Here is a 21,283-nt window from a genome sequence, read left to right on the forward strand (position 1 = left end):
ATACCGGTATTCGGTATTTTAAAAATGATACTGGAATACCGGTATTAATACCGGTATTTGAAAATTCTCAAAAAATGCTTGAAAACATATTGTTTCATTTCCACATTTCATAATTTTGTACGAAAATTGTGCTGTTTATTAAAATATATTGTGAACAAATATAAAATGAAGGAACAAATATCATAATAGAAATAAATTATAGTAAAAAGCATAATGCTATTGAATTGTCTCTAAGCCTGGAACTTATTTAGTGCTCAACTTTCATATATTTGAAAATACTCTTTCTGAATTCACGCAGGTCAATGGTACTGTTAACAATGTGCGATACATCTCCTCTAATTGTCAAGAAGTCCTTCATCTTCAATTCAGTCTCTTGTGTGTTATTTTTGGAAAAATCGTTTAGTGTGTTTTATTTTGTATTGTGTGGTGTTATTATTGTAATTTTTTTAGATTTATAGCTTGTTGTAACTTTTTTCAGAGGGAGGATACTTTTCCAATATTAGCATAATTTTCTCTTGAGCAAGAGAGGTTTGAAATTTATGATAAGCTTGACTAAATTTGATCTTGTTAGTTTCTCTTATTCATTTTCATGTTCTTTTTGAACTATTTATAATTATGATTGTGTAAATATCTGAAAATATTATAAAATGATAATGCTTAACCTCTATGCAAATTTTCAAGAAACTATATAATTTCTAAATATTATCTAGCCAAGCATAAAACGAGACATATTTTACTTACAAGAAAAATGTTTTTGCCAAAATTCAGTACAGTTGAGACAAATATTTAAAGAAAATATCATAAAGTTTGACTGCAATCGATGGTTGGAATAAATTATTCTTAGAACAAATACATTCGAAATTACACTCGAAATTAACTTTCACAAAAGGGAAAGTGAGTGATCAGGGAAATAGAAAAAATAAAACATGGTGCACAAAAACGCGATTCATCTCACCATAGGAATATATCATTTTGCAATCTTTCAGCTACTTCTGTGTCATGATTCTATTAGTTCGTGCTTTTGAAGCCAAATTTTTAGATAAATAGTTTGATTTTGGTTTTGTATCATGGAAAAAGAAATGTGCATTCAAAATATAAGTAGATATTTAATAAGTTAAATTGAAAATTCTTTAATTTGAAATTTTTTTAATTTTATCTAATATCCAAAATACTGGTATTTTACCTGAGCAAATACCGGTATGAAATTGCAAAATTGCTCAAAATACCTGTATTCGGTATACCGGTATTTTACCTCAGCAAATACTGGTATTATGAAATGGCAAAATTGCTCGAAATACTGGTATTTAGTATACCGGAATATCGGTATTGCAATCCCGAATAGAGTGGTTTTTCAAATTGATCGAAGTTTCGTCGTGTGTTTTTGCATATCAGGGCATTATCTGTCTAAAATTATCTGTGTTCATAGAGTGGTTTTTCAAATTGATCGAGGTTTCAATGTGTGTTTTTGCATATCACGGCATAACATTTGCATTTATTTTTGAATAGCAATGAAAAATATAGATACCTTGTTTTTCTTACTTTGACGACCTGTCATTCTTCTGAAAGGGTGATAAGTTAAAATCTCATCTTCTGTATGGTCCCTTAAAACTTTGAACTAGAATATCTCCTTGAATTTTGGTCTCACAAATGTCAAGTTTTTTGTGTCAGTAATAGTTTTCAATGGAGATTATTTCTCTAAATATTAGTTAAGGGACCTAGGGTCTGTATAAAAAGTTAAATTTTGTATTTTTTAACTCATTTTTATTTTTGCTTCAAACTTTCAATAACTTAACTCTACATCTGATTTTGAACATTTTTGCAACTGGAAGTATACATCTAGGACTAGAAGTTGTGAAAATAAAGGTCTTGCAGGTTAAAACGGAACACCCTGTATAATGTGATTTATATTAAAAAACTACCCTCATGAACATGTTCAAGATCTTTCAATATTTTCCTAGTTAAGAATGAGTCATAATCTATCATTATACAGTTATATTACCAGGTGTAGAAACCTGAAACCTGAATTTCCCTATAGATGGTGCTAGCCATCAGTTTAGGGACTGTAAGACCGCTTCAGCAGCAACAACTGACAAAGATTTTTAACAAACAATAACCTAAGTTCCATACACCAGTATATTTTACTATAACCTTAAACATGTTGAGTCTTGTTCCTCTGAACTGTGGTTTGCATACAGCATTGGTTTTCTGTTATGATTTGAAGAAATCCTTACAAAATCACGTTGAATGCTTGTCGAAGCTTGTGGAAAACATGCTCCATTGCAAGAAACGTGGGAGTGATGATTTCAGCGTCTCAAATTTGGCAGAAAGACTATGCTCTGTGTTTGATGAGAAAAGAGGGGCATAGTCTGTAATGAGCCATTAAAACTTGTTTAAATGGTTAATACCAAAGGCCACCAACAACTGTAGACCTATTTGAACAGTTCCCTGCTTGAAAAAAGACCAGAATGCTGAAAGAGGCTGCACAAGACCATTTTTCTCCATGCTCAATGCTCCATTACATATAGCAAAATGGGTTTGTGACGCCTTGGAAACATTCAGCTGAGAAGTTCTACCCGCTTACTTCTTGGCTCTTTTAGGCAACCTTCTGTTTGCATGAATAGGTCATTACAATTGCTAAGCAGCATCTCTGTTAGTTGAAAGTAGTAAAAAAATGACTCATTGAACCATTTGCAGCTGAAGAAAAAAGTTTTACTAGCATGGTATTCACAAATTGCTCAAAAGATGTATAACAAACCACAGAGCATATTTTGAACTAAGCCCTTTTTATCATTTTCAAGCAACAGATGTGTATTTTTTACAAAAAAAATTCTGGTTTAATTCACTTATGCCTGCTATATATATAGCTTTCCACTTTAAATCAGAATTGTTCCCAAAGTTAATTTGCATTAACTTACATTACAAAATAAAAAGAGCATCTCTTTTACAAAGAGTGTTGATTCTTGTGGTGAAATTACTCAAGAAACTTAGTATTTAATCAACATTTTATCCATTTTAGTCAGTGAAGTCAGCATTTTAAACCTTCTAGCTCATTTTAACTGCTCGATGTAAGCTTTTGTGCACAAGTTATGTGTATCTACTGTTTGTTATCAAAAGAATGTGCCCTGTATATATTTTGAAATTATTTTTGTTTTGGCTAATATGGAATTTTACTGTCTAAAAGGATTATATACTATTATTTTACCAGCACATTTTCCTTTTTCAAGTAAAATTAAAATAGGAAAAAAAAATCATTTTGTTACAAAAAAATGTTTTTGTTACATTTTCAATTCATTCATTTTAATGGATATTTGCAAGTATATATTCTTGTAACTTTCTTTAATATTGTCTCAATAAACTATTTTATTAGTTGGTGTTATAAAATTTCTTAATGCTTATATTTTTTTTCTTTTTTTACGATGGTGAAAATTAGCTTTATTTTACATTTACATCGTTAAATTCTATAACATTTAGTCGTTGTTTTTAAATGTATTTAATTCCTAGTTGTATATATATTGTGTTATATTTATCTTATGTTTTGGTGTATTTATCTATTCAAATTTTTTTCATTTAGGAGCAAGAGCCTGGTGGTGACAGAAGATGGATCGAGTCTGTTCCTTTGCTACAAGTAAAATTTATTTGCCTATTTTTTGTTATAAGCTTACTATTATCTTGCTTTCCATTGATAGTTTATGAGATAAATTACTTTTGTTGAATATGATATGATGCTGTATATGTGCAGATGCATATTATTTTCAAATTATTTCATAAAAAGCGGAAGAATTGCAACACAAAGTTAATTTTTTTCTTTTAATGATGTCAATTAGCAACTGCACAACTACTTAAATCTGGAAAAAATGATTAGGATTTTGCAGTTTTTATCATGTTTTAAAATTTTAAAATGTTTTTTGTATGCATATTATCTATCTATGCAAGTTGAGCAATGATTGAATTTTGCATTTCTTATTTTCTGTTGTCAACTTTGTTTAGTTCATTGTACTCAACAGACATTTTAAAACCCAAATTTAACTTCGTGAACTTCAGTTAGTAAAAATTGATTCTGTTAATAGAGCTCACAATGCTATCCAACAATGCAGTTGCATGTTGCAAGAAATAATGTTCTATCACTTTCTCATTTTTTTACTGATACATTTTAAAAGGGAAATAATGTTGTAATGTTATCACAACCCACATGTTGGGAACCAATGTTCTTATTCAAGCCACTGATCTTTACATACCTGAATTTTAGCAAAAAGCTGTATTAAATTTCCAATTTTATTTCAATAACATGAACACAACATAGCTTCATATGCACTGCCATATTGTTCATAAAAGACTGCTCCATTGATCAAAAGTAGACAAGATGTAAAACATTTTTTAGTCCAGTTTTGATCAAATATTTTTTATAAGAGTAAGAAGTAAAGCATCTTTATCATTTATTTAAACCCGAAGTTAGCTACTATTTTTGTTCATTAATGTGAAAAGCACAGTGCCATCTGTTGGTGTAAATCCTCAGTGTTATTGAAATAAATTATTCTATTTTGATGTTATACTTCCCCTGTATGCAAAAAAAGATGCTAATTTTTTCGTGTTAATATTGCATTTTCTTATTACGAACACTACCATGATGGTAAATACAAAAATTTATGCAATGACAAGATATGGTAAACAACTTTACACAAAGCAGGTTTGTCCAGTGGTCTATAGGAATCAAATTTTGAAACTCTATTTAAACATAGTGTGTAAAAACATAATATTTGGCAAAAATTATCAAAAATATTACTTTGAAATGGAAAGGTTCAGTATACCAGCATCTTTTTATGCTATACCTTTTGTATATACTGTATATTTATTTCATATTTTTGTGTTTTTAGAAGCTGCATAAATTTGAAGAAGCTATTGGCATAGAATTTACTCATATACGTCTGCTTGCAAGATCTTTAACTCATCGTAGTTTAGGATACAATAATTTGACTCTGTAAGATATTTATGTTGATAACCTTTGTACTTAACTGTATACATTTGAAATCATAATATATATATATATATATATATATATATATATATATATATATATATATATATATATATATATATATATATATATATATATATATATATATATATATATATATATATTATACGTGTGTGTGTGTGTGTCTTTTGTGCATGCACCAATTATTTTAACTGAAAAATTTCTTCTATCGTTTCATAAACTTAGGGGTTCAAATCAGAGACTTGAATTTTTGGGAGACACTGTACTTCAGCTGGTTGCTTCTGAGTATCTTTATAAATTCTTCCCTGAGCATCATGAAGGACATCTGTCTGTGAGTAAAGGAATTTAAATATTAAAACATGTTATTATGTGTAATAAACAAAATGTTACTAAGGTACATCTATTATGATTGCTGAAAAAATATATGAATTTGCTTTAATTTACATCACTGAGCTGTTGAACTTGTGATTGTCTAATGTGCTAGAGAACGTAGAAATGTTATCTCCTACTTCCGTCCTCAGTGAGGGCTTCAGAATTTTCATGAGTGATGGTTTTGAAAACTTTTGAAGCATTGAGTGAAGAGTTCTTTGAAGAGTAGGTTTCAACATTCATGCTGACTTAAGTTGCAAAACAACTATCAATAACAGAGAGATGAGAATAATTGACTTTGAATTTTATCGTATTGATGGGTGACTTCCCATCAATATCTGTTCAGGTTAGCAACAGTATCAAAATGCATTGGATTTATTTTAATTAAGAGAGGTTTTCTAAAAAGACCGAACAAAATGTTCAAATTTCTAGGCATTCATTTTCACTAGAGTGGAACTGCCAAGAGTTGACTATCAATATTTTTGCTACTGCTCTGAAACAACTTTTATGAGATATTCTTTTTTTGTCAGCAATTGTATAAGTAGCATATGGATCGAAGTTTTTCTCTGGCACCCTGTTAGTTATATTTGACATACATTTTTCTGATAAGCAATCATATAATGAACAATATGTTTTGCCTGAAAAATGTGTCTTCAGAGCTTCAAACACCATAAGTGATTTCAGTTGTGATAAGGTTATTATTATTATTATTTTGTTTAAGAATGCACCATATTTTAAGGTAATGTTTTTTAATATGCATATAATTAACTTTTTCACTTGATTTTTTTTTAAAAATTTAATATAGGAACAATTAATGATGAATTCAATTAATTTTATTAAGCTGCTAAGAAGCTCTCTTGTTAATAATCGAACCCAAGCTGTGGTTTGTCAAGATTTAGGAATGGTAGAATATGCAATTTATCCATATGACAAAGTTGAACTGAAATCTAAGGATAAAGCAGATCTTCTAGAAGGTAGGTTCTTCATAGCTATTTTCTGTATTTTTTTTTCCTTATCTGAAATTTTTAGTAATTTTAAGGCTTTAATGCTAATTTTTGCTGGATATATGTATTTGACAATGCAGTACTTCGATTTCAGCTTTTTTGGGAGCTTTATATGTTGACAAAGATCTTGGCTACTGCAGAAAGTTTTGTGAGGTTTGTTTCTTTCCAAGGCTACAGGTAAGTGCTATTTATACAAGATGCAAACACACACACACACATCTAAATTCACTTTTGTTTCTGAAATCAAATGATTAATATTCTGTTTTGCATATGAAAATAAAACAAAAGTCTCAGTATTTTGTCATTAAAACAATGCTAAGTTTCTAGTAAATCATATAATGTTGCACAGAGTTCTGAAGATTGAGTCTGTAAATACAGTAGAAGACTGTTATAACGCACATCTCAGGACCAAAACTTTTGCGTTACAGTCGAGTCCCGACTTACGCGAAGGATGCGTTCCAAGACCCCTCGCGTAAGTCAAAATTTTGCGATATTGAAAAAGGTATGTTAGCTATTTTTTTAGAAACATATGCAATTCTTTTAGATGCTCATAAACACCCCTCAAACTACTTTAAACCATCCCTTAACTATACATTACTGTTTCTTGCATATGGAACTGAACTTTTAATGTTTTTTTTTTTAAAGCTGTTTTTATCAACATTAAACACTGTTTTGATGCACAAAATCATTGATCAGTGGGAGGAAGAGACATAAAATAAAACAGTATGGTACATACAGTATGTAGTAATGATAAAATGCTGCACTTTAATAGAGTATTGTACAGTAGATACAGTAATAATATTTATGACTTAGAAAATGAAGATGGTGATAACTTATGCTAGGTGATCAGATCGTTAGTCTTGTTTAATATATTTTTAAATACAGTTTCTTCGCCTTTTCTTTCATAACGTTTCCACTTATGATAACATCCCTCTTCCTGGTCTCCATAATCAACAATATAAGAACAGCTTCCATTTCCATAATGTTTACATTTTGCTTAAACCTTACTCTACAAGCTTCCATATTGAAAATAAGTTGTGAGTTTTTACTGATTTCCTTCTCTTGACTTTTAATTGTACGTAGAGAACTCAATACTTAATTGTCGCTTAAATCGTACTTAATTGTCGTGCTACCAATGATGCACTTTTTAGTTTTTCAAGCATTTAACTTTATATTGAATTGTCAGAAACTTTCTATTTTTCTTTACATCTTCACAAACTTAAGATGAAACTGCACGCTAAGTTGCCATTATATTGTATCAACTTTAATATTGAGACTGAAAAAAAAAGAAACATAAAATGCTGAGTGTTTTTTTGATACACTAACAAAACAATGTTTAGACTAGTATAGTGTGGAGTGTTCTGCACTGTCAGTGATGCTAAAAGTATGTCATTCAAGAAATCAATATTTAGTACTCAATATCGATGCCAATATTTACGCGCCACAACTTCCTTCCAAAAATTTTCGTGTTGTGAGCGAGGAATTTAAGTTAGCTCTAAAATTCGTTACTTGCAGAAAATTCGCATTCTAGCCATTTCGCGTAAGTCAGATCGCGTTGTAGCGCGAGTCGACTGTATACAGGTTTTTGCGTTATATAGATCATTTCACAAGTTTTGAAGCTAATATTCAGAATATATCTAAATATTTGCATTTCAGAATAAGTTTTAACTACAAATAAATTTAAACCACTAGTTATACAATCATATAGCCATATAATTATATAATTATACCATATAATTATATTATACCATATATAATTATACAGTAATATAGCCATAAACCACTAATTATACAATATATTGTCATTCACAAATAAATGTGTTTCAGAACCAAAAGAAAGTGAATTATGCTGCACTTTTTTAGCTTCACGGTTTGCATAACAGCTGCATTTTCAAGAGATTTTTCTTTACTATGAATACTAATTTTTATTTAACAGCTTTGAATTAAGATGGAGAGAACAAAAACTTTCAAAAATCAATTTGTTTAACAATTTTTATGTTTGCAAGGCAGAACAGAAAACTTTTTTTTTAAATGTAAAACTTACTGTTTACTTCTAAAAAGTTGTACGGTTCATAGAGATTTGTGTTATATAGGTTGGCATTATAAAGGTATTCTACTGTAGTGTAAGAAAGCTACTTTTAAAAGTGAAGGTATTTCAGAGATTGAACTCATGTTTTTATTTCTTATGTTAAATTTTAAGTTATTTTTAAATGTAAACTAAGTATTAGGGCTCGACCGATGGCATTTTTTGGCCGATGGGCCGATGCCGATTGTTGGCCGATTGTTCAAACATGGCCGATGGCCAATGGCCTATTGTTTTCCTCCAAATGGCGGATTGCCGATGGTCGATGGCCGATGCCGTTGGCCGATGGCAAAAAAAAAAGTAATAAATTGATAAAATTGTCAGGGATTTAAAGGATCATTGATTCATTTCACTTTACTTCCTTCCTTCGAATAAGGAATTGTAATCACAAAAAAAAAATCAAATTTTGACCTAAATTTCTATTTTACGATCACCCAATTTCTTCACAAGTTTTTTTGGCACACCTGTACATGCATATGTACCTAAGAACATGTAGATGACCGAAATATCCATTTTGAACGCCTCCTCAGTTAATTATTGCAAATTGTCTTGTGATGTCTTCATGCGCGTAAACTTAAGTCACTCAAAAACGTTATGAAATAGTAAGTTGAAAACTCATACATACGTAGTATGATCTGAAAGTTAGAGGATAAGTTGTATAAAACCGAACCCTGAATGGTTCACATTACCGAAGCACATCTATCTACAAAATAGTCACCTTGAACGACTATGCACTTCTGCCAACGTTCGTATAGCTTTTTAAAAGCACTCCTGGAAGACATTTTTCGCAAACTCCTGTAAGGCCTCTTAAGCTGCTGCTTTAATTTCATCGTGGGGAAGAAGGCGACTTTCATGTTGAGGATGCACGGTTCCATTGGTCAATACTCTGATATGACAAACAAATAACGTAACGTTTCGTCGGACTTAGCTCCGTGTGACTTTTACCTGTTCCCAGCAAAAAAACTTTTGGATGGACGCCGCTTTCTTCCGTCAGGAGAAGATAAAGCTGCATCATAGAAGGTAGTAAAAAATTGGCTTCCAGGAGTGCTTCCAAAAGTTATATGAACACTGGCAGAAGTACATAGTCCCTCAAGGTAACCTTTTGAAGGTGCATGTGCTTCTGTAATGTGAATTATTCTGGGTAAGGTTTTATACAGCTTGTCCCCGAACTTTTGGATCGTGCTACGTACAATCTGTATAAGGTGTAGTTATGCTTCTCCTTTTTTGACTGCTGTATGATGAAAAAGAAAGAACAACAGCCAAAAAAAAAGAAAAAAGAAAGAAAGAAAAAAAAGGAAGAAAAACAAAGAGAATGTTTAATAACCAATTGATTTTTTTTTTAAATTGAGCATAAAACTAAGATTTCAGTAATATTGCAATGAAATATGGATTTAGGTACACTAAACATAGTTAAAAAACATTAAATTATGTTGTTAAATCATTCAAAAAAAAGAGAATAAAACTATGAAACCGTCAACAAATTACGCAATTAAAGTGCAAAGATTGCACGTAGACATTTTTCGGTCATCAAATTAAACAAAAAGGTAACAGATAAATTACAATACTAAATCCTAATAAATATTTTTATTCTTATTTAAAATTTACGAATAGAAAATTTTGCATTTTTCAAAAAACTAAAACAGTGACATAAATTTTGCTGAAACAAAAAATAGCCATGAAAAAAGCGAGGTTCTTAAAACGCAGCTACAATAAACAAACTCAATATTTACATCAAGTTAATAACTGAATACATATACTACTTGATCTGATGTTTGCACACATAATATTGAACAATTTGATTGTTTAATCTTTTATGAAGTTTTACAAACAAGTTCAAATTAAATTGTTCAATTTAGCAATAATTTTCTGAAATTTAAAAAATTGCATAATAGAAAAACCTTGAAACTTTTCTATAAAAAACGAAAATAACTTATTCATTGATTTTATATAAATACATAAAAATAGTTACTTACAATAGAAAAAAATCGATCGCTATTAATTATACAAAAAAGATGGCGCATTACGAATTTGGGGGGGGGGAGGGTCACCCTCTGATTTTGCAGTAACTCACACTTCGGCCCCCAACCTCGGCGTAATTTTTTTAGTACAGAACCGCTAAAACCAATGCCTCGGATGAGTTTCTGAATTTATTTCAGCATTTCCGAAGAAAAAAATTCAAAAGTCACTTCGATTTCCGAATTATGTCACCATTCAAAACGTCTTTAATCAATTTCTTACATTAATGCTCTAAATTCTTTCTAAACAATAGTTAAAGTTTGGAAAAACAATCGCTAATTTTATGAATGGTGTTAGTTTTAAACAACGCAGAAGTGTAACTAGAGTTTAATTTCAGAAATTGAGGAAGTGGGAGGAGGGGCACACATGTGTTATCGGAAATTCAAGAAATAGTCGTAAAAAATAGAGTTCAAAATCATCATAACTATTGAGCAGAAAAACCCTTTCAAAACTTGCACCCAAGTTTGTTTTGACGTGCAGTGGCGGATTTAAATATAGCAAATGCGCGAGAGGTCCCTTAACGATATGGACACCGCAGGAGTTACAAAAATGCTTATGATAAATGTTTTACAATTTTTGTGATAGAGAAATAGGGCCCCAAAATGTATTTCGACGAGCCCCAAACTTATAACTCCACCGAAGGGATACAGAAAAGACTGCATTACTGTGATTAATATTACAAATATCGAAAAATTAAAAATTACCGTGGTTCAAGAGGAATCTAACAAAATGACACAAAAACCAGTTTCGCCATCTCAATTTGTTTCCATGGTCTCCGATTCGGCAATATATCACCAAATGATCGTCAGTCTGAGACGCTATATTAGTTTTGCATTGAAATAAGTAATAAATAGCCACAAAAAATGAGTAAACAGGCTTTTTAGAACACCCGATCGAAAACTAAAACGGAAGTGCACAACTGGAACGTACGCACACCCCACATTGGAAAACTTATCCTTCTACAGTATACCATTTTGGAGTTATGAGAGATACATACGTACATCCAGCAGCAAGAAACAACGCAATAATTAACTTGTTTGGTACCTGAATGCAGTATTAAAAACTCTTTCAGGGGTGACTAAAATAGAAATTCATACTGAAATTCAAGTAAGCAATTTTATATGAAAACAACCTTTACTTTGTATTAAACGGTAAAACATCAAAGGTCTTTTTTTTTTTTTCAAAAACATCGGCCAATTCCATCGGCTTTTCGATGTCTTTAAGGCCGATGGGCCGATGTTTCCTACAATTTAACATCGGCCACCGATGCCAATGCCGATGGCTAACTTGTTGAACCATCGGCGCCGATGCATCGGCCAGGCCGATGCATCGGTCGAGTCCTACTAAGTATAGTGGTTATTTGAGTCAGACTGTGTTGTTACACATTATTTTGTCTTTGAATAGGATTTTATCATGAATCAAGACTGGAATGATCCAAAGTCAAAGCTTCAGCAGTGTTGTCTTACCTTGCGCTCAATGGATGGCGGTGAACCAGATATTCCAACATATAAGTATGTTAAAGAATTGATTTGCTTGAAATAACTTTTTCTAGTCTTAAGAATTTATTTAATGTGTAAATTGTCTTAGTTCCTTTTATGTGCAGAAAGTCACATTCATTTGAAACGAAATGCAGGAGGTATTTGCTCTTTGTAGCAGGATCTGCTGAAATTCCGACATGACACGAGTCTTCATGCAGAGTCACATAAATAGATGTGGAGTGCCTTATCTTGTGTCACCCTTACTGTTTCTCTCTGACACCACTGAATGTCATGAATGTCATGGCATCTTTTAGAAACACATTTAGTACAGGGCAGAGGTGGGAACCTTTGTATGACTGGAGGCTGCATTTAAATTAGTCTTCTATCTTTACATTGATTTACATCCCTGAAATTTAAGTTCACGGAGGTATTTTAAAACAAAATCTCTCTTTGTTTTTCAACAAAAGTCTCACAACTTCTTTATGACTGAAAATAAACAAGGTGGCTCCCTTGTATCATAGGAAATAAAATGTGTTGTCATTACTGGTATCTGTTAAGGGGTATTCCAGTCCAGAAATTCAAAAAAATAGATTTTTTTTTCTTTTCATATTTTCAAAGTTTAGACGTTCAAGAATAAAATTCTAAGAGGATTTACTGAAATTCAAAATATTTTTTTAGTTACAGTTAATTTTGCTAAGATAAATTCTTTTTTCTCAATATATACCTGACAAACAACTATTAAGCCACATATATATACGTTCCCATGTACTGTGTATTTTTTAAGTGTTAAATTCAAGTTTTAAATATAAAACGGATAAAAAAACTCAAAAGAGGAAGTGATTTGTGTAGATAGACAAAGAAAAAACTAGCAAGCGATATCAACAGCGTAACAAACGCTCCGAAGTATGATCTTCCAAAGCTTCATACCGGCATGAAAGTTTTCCGCGTTTTCGCGGAATTCCGCTTTTTCTGTCAAAATATTTAATATTTTTAATTTGTTTTCTTGACTTTCCGGTACTGAGGAAATGATATTAATAATACTTACCTATTTTTATGTGAGGGGACTCTCCATGTCTTGACGCTGCACTAATTAAATACAGTCCCCAAAACTTTCGTTCTTTCCTGCATGCGTAGTAAGAAAAATGTAAACAAACCGCACGGTGCTTGATTGACGGTTCAGTTAAAAATCACAGTGAAAAAAAAAATCTTGTCCGTCAATGTAACAGTTTCAACAAAATTAAGTGTTGCCAAAAATATTTTTTGAGTTTTCTTAGTGAATTTCATCGAACTTGCAACCAAGAATATGTAAATTGTGTGGAACGTCATCGAAGCAGTATTTAAGCGGTGGACATCCGTCCATCGATCTAGCTTTCCCCTGTTTCAACTACCAGGATGTCTCCTCCTGCATAAGCTGTTGTAGTGGGCTACCAGCCCTGGGATCTATCGTCCGGTCGATGATGGAATCGTGTTCCACTTGATCTGCATGCCAAATGAATTGGGCCGGCCGGCCTTACGTGGATGTTTCAAGACTTCGTTCGGAATCACCTGGAGGAAGACGATTCGAGATCGCTGGACTGTTCTTCCATTATCAATATGAACTTTTTAGGAGCACCTGTGGTATAACTATTATATTTATTGTTCATGTTCGCTGCAATATTTTTATTGCTGGATAGGATTATACAAGAATAATATATTTTTAAGAAGCCTTTTTTCTTTGTTAACATGTTGTATTTTAGTACTAATAAATGTTAATGATTTACTTAAATATTCTTTCTAATTTGACTCAACCAAGACACATTTGTGAGGTCCACCAAAAACTTTAATTAGTTTTTCCTCCTGACATTTGGTAGCAGAGCGTGGTTACCTCTGTGTCTTGGTATTTTGTGTTTAAATTTTAAAAATGGAAAAAGATTATAGAAGCATTAAAAAGTTAAATAACCAAAACTGGTCAATATGGTCAAGGGATATGAAAATGATTCTTATAGAGAGGGACCTGTGGGAAGTAACAAAAGATAAAACATTAGATCGGGAAGTGCCCGAAAACAAAAAGAAAGCCAATCAGGCTTTGGCATTGATTTATTTAAATATAAATGATGAACTTAAACAATTAATATTTGAAATTGAAGATCCCCAGGTCGTTTGGGAAACTCTCAAACAAAATTTTGAACCCTCATCCCTGGCCAGAGTTGCTAGTTTATGGGAAGAATTTTTTTCATGTGGATTCCTAGAAAACGAAAGTATTGGGATGTTTGCATCAAGGTTAAGGATAATTTTAAAACAGTTACAAGAAAGTAATTATGTAATGGATGAAAAGTTACAAAGATTTCAACTTATTAGAAATTTATCTGAGGATTTTCGGGGAATTGTACAAAATATATACCGTTGGGAAGAAAAAAAATTCACATTTTCAAATGTCTTAACAGAATTGTTAGCTGAAGAAGGACGTATTAAGTACCTTAATAATGGGGATAATGGCAAGGGTAAATCAGCGGTGATGAGTGCCACCTAAAGATATGGAAAATCCTCAGGGGGGAAGTTTAAACAGAAAACATGTTTTTCTATGCAAGAAGCCCGGACATTTGCCAAGTCAATGTTGGCATAGAAGTAAAAATAAAAGTAGAAATTTTTCAAGGAAAGAAAATGATAAAGCTAGTTCAGGACATGAAAATGGTAGAAATGAGAAATTTGGTTTTTTCTGTACTATTAAAACAAACCATGAGGTTTTAGAAGCCAGTAAAAGCGATCAAAATGAGGGATTTGCAGTAGATACTGGGGCCACTGCTCATTTTTGTTTGAACAAAAAGTTGTTCTTTGAACTAAATGAAGTAAAAGATGTTCAAATGGAAGTAGCAGTAGGCGGAGTACAGAGGCAAATAGAGGGAATTGGTAAAATCATTTTTAATGTTAAAGTAAATGGAAAAATTAATGAGATAACCTTGAATGATGTATTTTATGCTCCTGGTTTAAGACGGAATCTAATGTCTGGTCCTTGCATAGATAAACATGGATTAAATTTTTCTTGTTCAAATGGTAAATTATCAGTGTTTGAAGGGGGGAGAAAAGCTTTTGATGCATTTTTAAAGGATAATTTGTATTATGTAAAGCCTTTTTCATATGTTTTTAAAGAACCCAAGCCTTCAGTATCAAATTGTAAAATTTTTGAAAATTCTAATCAGGTCAATGGGGAAAGATTGAGTCCCTTGAATCTGGAAGTTTGGCATAAGCGGTTTTGTCATGAAAATAATGAAGATATAGTGAAAACAGAAAAACATGTGTATGGACTAGCTATAAAGAATAAGAATGCTCCAAGTTGTTAGCCTTGTAAATTAGCCAAAAACCGTAGGGTTTCTTTCAAACCGGTTCGGGGGATTCAATCTCGTACCCCATTGGGACTAATTCATATGGATTTAATGGGGCCTGTAAACACTCCATCTTTGGGGGGCTCGAAATACATTTTGTGTTTAATTGATGATTTTTCTCGTAAATCTGTTGTATATTTCCTGATATCGAAGGACGAAGTGTTTGAATATTTTGTAAGGTTCCAGAAAAGGGCTGAAAGGTTTACTGGGAAAAAAAATTAAAGAAATCCGTTCAGATAACGGTAAAGAATTTAAAAATGCCCGTTTTGAAAATTACCTTAGGAACCAGGGTATTAACATACAGAGAACAAACACTTTTAGTCCTGAAATGAATGGAATAGCAGAGAGATACAACTTAACCTTGATGAACGGGGTAAGGACCCTCTGAGGGAATCAAGTTTACCAGACTGTTTTTGGGCCGAAGCAGCCTTATGTTTCAATTACGTTCAAAATAGGACTGTTGTAACAGGAAGAGAAAAGACTCCTTTTGAGTTGTATTGTGGCAGAAAGCCATCGGTTAAACATTTAAGAATTTTCGGATGTATATCCTACATAGGTCGGCCAAAACAGAAATTGAAAAAATTAGACATGAGGGCATATCAAGGTGTAATGATCGGTTATGCCATAAACACTAAGGGCTATAGGATTTGGAACCCCGAAACCCGGGAAGTAGAGGAAACAATCAATGTTAGATTTGATGAATCCCAAATTTGGGGGAAAAATAAACAAGAAGTTAGCTGGGAAGAGGGGGAGACAGTTTTAATTATATAAGTCCTTTAAGTGAAATGGATATCGAGGAGGAAGAAATTAAAACTACCCCCACAAAATCTTGGACATCTTGTCGTGAAATTCCATGGGTGAGAAAAGCAGTTCAAAGAAAAAATGATACTCGCTTGGACATTTACTATTTGATTGAAGGCGAGGATGTCAAATTAAGGTCTAAAATGATGTAAAAAATTACTGCAATTCCCATAATATAGAATTTGATCAAGATGTTTTCGATTTTTCCACCAAAAATAATGAATCGGGTCCAGTTGTTAACTTAAATTCAGATAGGGGGGGATGAAGAAACAATAAATCTCTTAGAAGCAAACGTTTCAGAAATTATCATTCCAAATAATTACAAGCAAAGTTTGAGGACTCCTGAGAGGGAGAATTGGCAACAAGCGATGACTGATGAAATGAATGTAATCCGCCAAAGAAAGGTCTGGTCATTGGTACCACCCCAGAAAAATAAAAAGGTGTTAGGAAACAGATGGGTGTATGACCTTAAAACCAACGATAAAAATGAAGTGGTGAGATATAAGGCTAGACTTGTTGCTCAGGGAAACCGCCAGGAATACCCAGAATCCTATTCTCAAGTTTTTAGCCCAGTTATTAGTTTTTCTCTTGTCAGAGCATTTTTTTGCAATTTTTGTATGCTTGTTGGGTTGGTTGCATTTTCAAGTTGATGTAAAAAATGCATATTTATACGCTGATTTAAACGAACAAATTTTTATGCGCCAGCCTGAAGGATTTATTGATCCATACCATTCAAATTATGACTGTAAACTAGAAAAATCACTATATGGGTTACACCAATCAGGTCGTAACTGGTTTTTTGAAATTGATAGTGTTTTAGAAGGCCTGAATTTTAAAAAATTGACTAGTTGTAATTGTGTTTATACCTATAATAGTGAAATTGTTTTATTAATGTATATTGATGACATAATAATTTTTGGAAAGGATCCAAATCATATAAATCATGTTTTAAGTAAATTGAAATTGCATTATGATATCAAAGAAATGGGGAAAACGAAAAAATTGTTAGGCGTAGAGTTCATACAAGAAGGCAGGGAACTGTTTATCCACCAGCAGAGCTACATATCAAAAGTGTGTGATATATTTAAAGCATATAATTATCCTGTGTCCACACTACCCATTGCAAAGGGTTTCATTTTGTCCAAGAAAGACTGCCCAAAAAATAAAAGTGAAGAGGACGAAATGATTGATATCCCATATAGAAATGCTCTTGGATGTTTAGCTTATATAGCTAAAAAAACAAGACCTGACATATCCTACGCAGTTAACATTTTGTCTCAATTTCAAGCAAACCCAGGCATGAGACATTGGGAATGTGTACTAAGGTTAATAGGGTATTTGAAATATACTAGTCATTATAAATTAAATTTAAGTAACATTGATAATATTTCCTTAAATGGTTTTTCAGATTCTGATTATGCGGCTAATCGCAATGACAGAATATCAATGGGGGGACTAGTTATTTTTTTGGATAAAGTACCTATTATTTGGCGTACCTTTAAGGAAAAATGTGTTGCCCTATCCACAATGGAAGCAGAGTATATTGCTTTATGTGAGGCTTCCAAGGAGATTGTATGGTTAAATCGACTTTTAAATGAAATGTCCCAAACCAAAATCTCTGGATTTAATTTAATTAAATGTATATTACATTGTGATAATAGGGCAGCTATTGATTTTTCACATTCACCAATAGAGAACTCGCGCACAAAGCATATTGACGTGAGATATCACTTTTTACGGAATTTGGTTTTGGATAATATTTTTGAATTAAAATATATAAACAGTAAATTAAATGCCGCAGATTGTTTTACAAAGCCTTTTAGTAAGATTGAATTGGAAAATGTTTGCAAAAATATATTAAATGTATTTTAATGTTTTTGATATCATACTGTTTCAAAGTGTCAAGGTCTTTTTCATGGTGTTTATACATTTTTTTTTATGAAATGATTTATTGGGTATGTTGCATTTTCTTGTTACCGGAATGCCAAGAAGGGGGGACTTGTCAAAATATTTGATATTTTTTATTTGTTTTCTTGACTTTCCGGTACTGGGGAAATGATATTAATAATACTTACCTATTTTTATGTGAGGGGACTCTCCATGTCTTGACGCTGCACTAATTAAATACAGTCCCAAAACTTTCGTTCTTTCCTGCATGCGTAGTAAGAAAAATGTAAACAAACCGCACGGTGCTTGATTGATTGTTCAGTTAAAAATCACAGTGAAAAAAAAAATTTTGTCCGTCAATGTAACCGTTTCAACGAAATTAAGTGTTGCCAAAAAGATTTTTTGAGTTTTCTTAGTGAATTTCATCGAACTTGCAACCAAGAATATGTAAATTGTGTGGAACGTCATCGAAGCAGTATTTAAGCGGTGGACATCCGTCCATTGATCTCGCTTTCCCCTGTTTCAACTACCAGGATGTCTCCTCCTGCATAAGCTGTTGTAGTGGGCTACCAACCCTGGGATCTATCGTCCAGTCGATGATGGAATCGCGTTCCACTTGATCTGCATGCCAAATGAATTGGGCCGGCCGGCCTTACATGGATGTTTCAAGACTTCGTTTGGAATCACCTGGCGGAAGACGATTCGAGATCACTGGACTGTTCTTTCATTATCAATATGAACTTTTTAGGAGCACCTGTGGTATAACTATTATATTTATTGTTCATGTTCGCTGCAATATTTTTATTGCTGGATAGGATTCTACAAGAATAATATATTTTTAAGAAGCCTTTTTTCTTTGTTAACATGATGTATTTTAGTACTAATAAATGTTAATGATTTACTTAAATATGCTTTCTAATTTGACTCAACCAGGACACATTTGTGAGGTCCACCAAAAACTTTAATTAGTTTTTCCTCCTGACATTTTCGAAAGCTCTCTGCGCTGTTTCTGAGGTCGATGCAAATCCGTCGAGAACTCGTGAGTGGAAATGGGGGAGCGGGGGGGGGGGGGGGGGGTCTGCGACGTAAGATGATCTCTAACTTCCGTGTATCGTGGATGCCACCGCGGTAAATCTCCTAGCGATAAGAGCAGCTCACATACAGAGCAAAGGCGGGGTTACTTTCATGCGGTCCAATGACGATCTTCTCCCGTCGCGCATTTTCAAAAGGGGAAGAAGGCTTGCGTTCGTTTATAGACCGGTGGCTACCGGTCGGTTGAATAACATCGCTGTATTGCTCTAGCATGCGCTGACGTCATTAGCTGTCATGTGATCAACCGACCGGTAGCTACCGGTCGAGGTCGGCAAAGTCTCAAAGGCGATTGCAGTCTGGCAAAAGCGTCCATTCAAATAAATAACTGTAACTTGTACTTTCAGTGCAATGTTGTGATTGCTTAGCTTGTGTTGGTGCACATGCACGTTTGAGGGATTAATTATTCGTTTTCATTCATAAAGTGAAGCTGTAACAAGCATGTGCCTTTATCCATCATCATGAATATCTTAACAGTTAATGAAGAGCATAAAGCGCATGAAATAGATGGTGGTGAGAAGAATAAATTTAAATTTTCTTGGTTGGAAAATAAATTAAAAATAAAAGTAAAAGATGAAGAATATGAAGTTACTCTGAAGGACTGCATACAAAAGATCGATGTTAGCGGCAAAGCGAAATGCGAACTGTGCAGAGAACAATAAATTGTCCCTAGTTTTATGAATTTTCACAAGTATCATTTATCTCTTCCATCATTATTTATTGGTTGTTTTTCATATTCAAGAATTTTTGTCTTCATTAAGTGTTTTTATTCTAAAGATTTTCTTTCTACAACATAAGGGGAAAATTCATATAGAAACTTATTGTGTTTTATGACTATAATACATTCAAGATGTTTAGCAAATTTTTCTTTATATAAATTATGAAATAATCATTAATCAATGGTTCTCAAACCCAAAGACTTTGTTCTAATTGAGGAATATTTCTGGAAATAAAAGTAAGCATTTTTTTTTTGTCTTATTGGATTTATATTTACACAAGTAATTTTGTAAATGCATTTATTGATGTCTGTATGCTCATTTTTTATAGTATGTGTGTTCGGTGTGATATTTTTAGTGTTCGCAAAAAGTTCAGCTTTTTTTGTCAGCTGGCACTTTCATGCCTGTTCATAAGAAGGCAGAACTGCTCTTATGGCTACAAAATCTGCCAAAATGTAGCTTTTTGAGGTATAGGAAGGAGCAATGTGTAAAGCAGGGATGGCTGTTCAAAAAATTATGAGTATAGCATACTATTAAACCACTCAGACTGCCTGAAATGCGACAGCAAACTCTAAATGCGTTTTTCTCAAAATTATTTTTTTTTCAATACGGTTGACAAGATGTAAGTTTCTAATGCACCGATTTATTTGAAATTTGGTAGACTTTCTTAATGCTATCAAAATTGTCTCCACATAGGAGATTCTGTATTTTTTTTAACCATTTTTAAAAAATTACAAAAGTTGAAAAAAGGAGCCAAAAGAGATCTTTTTTTTTTCCAAGAAGACTCCATGTTGTGATTTTTTTTCCAAATTGGCCACTTCCAGATAATTTTGCATCTGTGTTTAATAAGAATCAACCTTAATTTCATGTTTCAGATCACCAGGAGGATTGGAATCTTGTCATCCAGTAGACACCTTTTTTTTCTGCGTCCAAACTTAGCTGGCATCTACTGATTTAAATTTTAAATTTTTTTCCCACTATTATACAGTTTTATACTTTTTAAGTATCAATAAAAAACTGATCAAAAATTTATAGTAAAAATGGTTACAGATTTTTTTATTATGCCCGCAAAATTGCATCAAAATCAAGCCTCAAGACTAGAATACCCCCTTAATGAGAAATGGCATTTTGTGTTTGTGTAGCAGAGGTGAGAATTTATTGTGTGACATAATTCGGTATCCTACAAAACGAACTAAAATTTAATATTAAAAAATTAAATATACTTAAATTTTTAGTATTTGAGACACTTGCAAAAGGAATAATAAATAAGTATATACTTTTAATGAAACAAGTTATCAAGCAGCATAAACAGTCACACCAGGTGTGTCACATGCCACACAGGTGAGAATTCACATGCTGTGAACCAAAAATATATTAAAATAAAAATTATTATTAAAAAATTGTTCGGATTTATAGAGGGTCAGAGGGGGGCAATGCCCCCCCAGTTTTGAGAAGACTATGTAGTAACAACACATCTTCAAAAATTAA

The 21,283-nt window shown here is 32.5% G+C and overlaps 1 protein-coding gene across 1 annotated transcript in view; it reads left to right on the top strand.

The window, feature by feature from the left end:
- The window catches only part of LOC129218898 (ribonuclease 3-like), a 167,423-nt gene that overhangs the window by 128,725 nt on the left and 17,415 nt on the right, over positions 1–21,283 (top strand). Inside the window, exons 17-22 of the mRNA XM_054853218.1 lie at positions 3,572–3,625; positions 4,872–4,975; positions 5,219–5,324; positions 6,204–6,336; positions 6,461–6,543; positions 11,870–11,976. Coding sequence (XP_054709193.1) covers positions 3,572–3,625; positions 4,872–4,975; positions 5,219–5,324; positions 6,204–6,336; positions 6,461–6,543; positions 11,870–11,976 — 587 coding nt within the window. The remainder of the gene's footprint in view (positions 1–3,571; positions 3,626–4,871; positions 4,976–5,218; positions 5,325–6,203; positions 6,337–6,460; positions 6,544–11,869; positions 11,977–21,283) is intronic.

This window comes from Uloborus diversus, chromosome 3 (genome assembly GCF_026930045.1).
Source record: "Uloborus diversus isolate 005 chromosome 3, Udiv.v.3.1, whole genome shotgun sequence".
Lineage (NCBI taxonomy): Eukaryota > Metazoa > Arthropoda > Arachnida > Araneae > Uloboridae > Uloborus > Uloborus diversus.